Source organism: Lycorma delicatula, chromosome 1, assembly GCF_047948215.1.
Source record: "Lycorma delicatula isolate Av1 chromosome 1, ASM4794821v1, whole genome shotgun sequence".
NCBI classification, from domain to species: Eukaryota; Metazoa; Arthropoda; class Insecta; order Hemiptera; family Fulgoridae; genus Lycorma; species Lycorma delicatula.
In genome coordinates this window covers 222,863,129-222,867,642 of record NC_134455.1, presented here as the reverse complement: position 1 = coordinate 222,867,642, position 4,514 = coordinate 222,863,129, and the positions used below count along the sequence as shown (strand labels likewise).

At 30.7% G+C, this 4,514-nt stretch overlaps 1 protein-coding gene across 1 annotated transcript; it reads right to left on the bottom strand.

The window, feature by feature from the left end:
• Nucleotides 1-1,016: 1,016 nt before the first annotated feature.
• On the bottom strand, nt 1,017-2,664 carry LOC142329026 (uncharacterized). Its single transcript, XM_075373274.1, has one exon. The coding sequence runs from the start codon at nt 2,523-2,525 to the stop codon at nt 1,287-1,289; it is 1,239 nt and encodes a 412-aa protein (XP_075229389.1). The 5' UTR covers nt 2,526-2,664; the 3' UTR covers nt 1,017-1,286.
• Between the last annotated feature and the right edge of the window lie 1,850 nt (nt 2,665-4,514).

Below are 4,514 nucleotides of genomic sequence, written 5' to 3'. Positions count from 1 at the left end.
TTGCACGGCAAGTTTAAACTATAATATAATACTAAAGTTATTCATAGCACTTAATATCAATAACTGTCTTAAATCAATTTTTTTTTATGTTGTCAAGTGTTCATAATGATAAGATTAAAGAATGCTTTGTAATTAAAGCAATAAATAATTAACATCATATATAACACATATACCACTTGTCTCAGGAATGGTCGGCCTGAGTCTACAAAATTACACTGATTTGTGTCATACATATCATCCTCATCCCATTGGGCTGAGGAGAAGGTAGCTTATTGTTCACTATTGAAGAGATTGGAACGTACACATTACAAAAATAAATTATTGCCTAATAATTCAAATATTACCAAACCAAAAACAAGGCAAAATGATTAGCGACATTTTCTGTATAATACTTTTTAACATTTGGTTGTGTTGCGATACAGTCATTTTGACAAGTATCCAAAGTACCAAAACTGCTGTTGCACTTCTTATCACTTTTAAAACCTTGTCTACCTAAAAAGGAAAAATCTGATTCACTTTATAGTTAAAATACACATATTACAAATACTACATATTATTAGTTAATAATATGTAATATTACAAATACTACATATCATTGGTTAATAATATGTTATATTATTATTCTACTCACTGATTCAGGAAAATTCATTTTTAAACTAGCCCGTCAGGACTCCCTTCATCCTCTGGACCCACGATACGTTCATATCTCATGTCAGTGAGAATATTAAGTATTTTATAGATATTCATTAAAGAAAAAAAATTAATAATTTCACTTAACTATATTTCTGTTGCCAGAAATGCTTCTATTCTTTTTATAAAATTACAAAAACTTATGTCTAAAATAGTTTTTTAACAAAATTAAAAAGATGATATTTTTAAAATTCTGAGAAGCCCAAATATATGATTATGTTAACTCTAAGAAATAAAATAATACAGTGGTGAGTATAGAATTGGAGCTCAACAGAGAATCCTATGAATAAAAAACACTCTTTTTCATTAAAAAAAAACATAATCAATCAATTAAAATGAAATTTAATTTAATATCACAAAAAAATTTCACAATTCTAATAAATAAAAATACACAGCAACTAAAGGTTTTGAAAAAAAATAACGCATACTCACTTTGGTGAAATGAGCAACAGAATAATATTAACACAAATAAATCCATTAACTTCCACTGTCTTCCATTTCTGTAATTTAACATATTTAAAAAAAATATAATAATGAGATAACAGGAAAAATAAAACTTTAAACTGCACATGTGCAGGACACAAACAATACACATGTTAAGAAGGCAAACAACCCAACTCTTCAAGATGTTTCACAATTAAAAGCAGATACTCAGTTCCTTTGTCACCTCCTGTACTGCACAAAGTCTTTGTTATTTCTTCAGGTGATAGATTACTGGTTGTTTCGACATCGGGTGGCCCTTCATCACTTGTCAACATTGGAAGAAAATATGAACAATGGAAGTAACCATAGAATAGTTTATTTTTTAATTCATTCGAAAGCTGTTCAAAACTAGGAGGGGCACAACCAGCTGCTGTAACCGTTTCTTGTAAGGAATTATAATATGTTAAGATAAAGTTATCCCAATGACATGAACGCAATTCATATTGTGTATTTAGGAGTAAAATCATAGATAAATCAATCACAGGTGATGCATACCTTGATGTCTGAAGGTCAAAAAATCGAATGGAAGTTGGAATATCAGGTGATTCATTATCATATTTGAAAAGAACATTATGATTGCAAAAGTCACCATGGCAAATGACAGCTGAAGGCTCTTCTGGTGTAATCAAATACTTCATTAATCCCACTGCATCATCCTCTATTTTTTTAATTAATTTTTCAATGGCTATACTATTTTTTCTGTTACTTAATGCTTTAATACCTCTTAGCGCACAAGGTCCTATAAAATTGTTCAGTCCAGAATAGCTATGCTCAATTAATTTCATTTTCATTTCATTAAACATAATTGGATCCTTCTGTTTTGCTATATAAGAAAGTGCGTGGAATTTACCTAATGCCTTTAAAGCTAGTATAATATGATTATAATCTAAAAATACCCTTAATTTTGAAATAAGAAAATTTTTATCTCTTAGATCTTCTACAACAATAATACTTTCATCTGAATTATTTCCATCAACTCCTGAAACACCATAATAAAATTTTGGAAATAAAGATGAAATTATTTCGTTAAAATCTAAAAATGGTAAAATATGGGAATACATTACATTTTCGTTGTGAAACTGTACACAACTATTCATTGTTTCTCTTACTTTCAAACTTTCAGGTTGAAATTTTACTACCAATGCAAAGGTATATTCCTTTCTTGTTTCCCCACCGGAAGAACTATTCATTACTGCCTTAATGAAAACTATAGAAGATGCAAACTGATCACCTGTTTTACTCTCACTGTCTTTTTCATATCTTAAAATTTCCATTCCATCACCAAACCGACCTGATGAAACAGCTTTATTTAGTACAATTTCCAATAAACATTTCTTATGATTAACTGACATGATTAAAGTAAGATGTGCGATAATCGCATATAATGTACGTTAAAATTAAAATAATAAACGCTACGAATACACAGCGAATTCTATCACTCTGTCGACTGTCTTCTACCGGCTGACGCAAATACTTATACTGACAGGTCTCGGACGCAGTATGCACTTTACGAATGGGATTCTCCCCCTTCCAATCCCACTTGTTATACTCAATGGGAGGAGACACTTCAGAATGCTCTTAAACAAATCTGAAGGCCGAGAGAAATAAATCCGAATCATGACATTTATTTTTCCGTGATGAATAAGCACATTATACATGATTTAATATTTCTTACATTAAAGAAAAAATTAGTATGCATTATTGCGCAGTTTACTTATTATATGTTGAACATAAACAAACTGCCAGTGTCAAAAAAATGTAACCTCTTTCAAAAAATTAAATAAGAAAGACGCCAATCTTTCAAGATTATATAGTGGTCCAATTTTTACGAAACTAAATTAAATGTCTAAGTAAGATTAATCTGCTGGTCAAACGTTTATACTGGTCGACCTGTTAATCAAGTGGTAAGCTTGTACATCAACTAGACTTGGATTCCATTCCCAGTAACGTCTGCGATTTTCTCCCTTTTCATTTGATACGCATTAGCTTCCTTCACCAGGTTCGTCCAGTGGTGAACTCTTTATCGCAAATCAGCTACTAGGATCACTGAAATATAGTATTTCTATATTTCAGTGACTAGGATTTGAACCTTTGAAATCAGCTGATTTGCGATGAAGAGTTCACCACTAGACCAACCCGGTGGGTCAGGAATGGTCGACCTTAAACTGTACAAGACTACACAATCACTTACAATCATATATCTCATCCGCTAAAGTAATACCTTATGGTGGTTCTGGAGGCTAAACAGGAAAAGAGAGAGCTTTCTCATTAAAATAAAAAGTGTGTCCAAGATTTATACCCAGAATAAAATAAATGTTGCACATTTGTTTATACTACCTCCCTGAATGTATTTAAACTCATTACGCTCCTCTTTACCAGTTTACTTTAACAAATAAAAAATAAATAAAGTCTGCTGCAGTAATTGGGCAGCATCATATGATATTGTCTCAGATGAGTGTCTGTATAGTAGGAAGGCAAATGAGAGAAACCATGACATGTTTTTGAAAGCTGCCTTCAAATTTCTTACTATATCTTAAATAATTTAATATCTATTTGCATTAATTTTTATTCATTGAAAGATGTTTGTTAAATTACATCCTGACAAGGTAAATAAATAGCATTTTCTACCAAAAATGGAATGTTTCACTAGTCTAAAATTTTTAAAAAATCCTAAGGTTTTAAAATATAATTTTTCTAATTTGAAATGTTCTGTGAAATGAATCCAAGCTATGAATTACAAAAGTTTTCCCAATAACCCTTGTTAAAATTTCAATATATATATATTTTTTTTTTTTTAAAAGAGAGAAATTTTTTCAATTGCACAATTCGTTTTTAATTAATATCTCTTATCCACTACAGCCTCCATCCAAAAAATAAATAAATTATAAATATGTATACATGCATATATATATGTACGTATGTACGGTGCTATCAAAATCGTTTCAATTATCACTACCCACATCATTACATGTGGGGGTGTCCTGTGATTTCCTTATAAAAATGGAAATTTTCTTTACACAAAAAGAAAACACGTTCTGAGACATATCACTCAGGTACAGGCACACTTGTCAGAGAAGAAAACTAGTTTTCATGATTGAACATTGAGAAAAAGCCTTAGAAGAGTTTTGCAATAAGTCCCTTAAAAACATGTCTCGGTCAGAAAGCTCATTAGCTTTCTGACCGAGACATGGTTTATTAATGGCAGGCAAGATCATTTTTCATTATTTTCTAAACTGATGAACAAGTGCTATTTAGCTCTGAAGACCTTTTCTTGGATTACATAAGAGGAGTTCAAAAAGAGGATTCCTCAACAATATTGGAACTTCTCAATGACTGGAAGG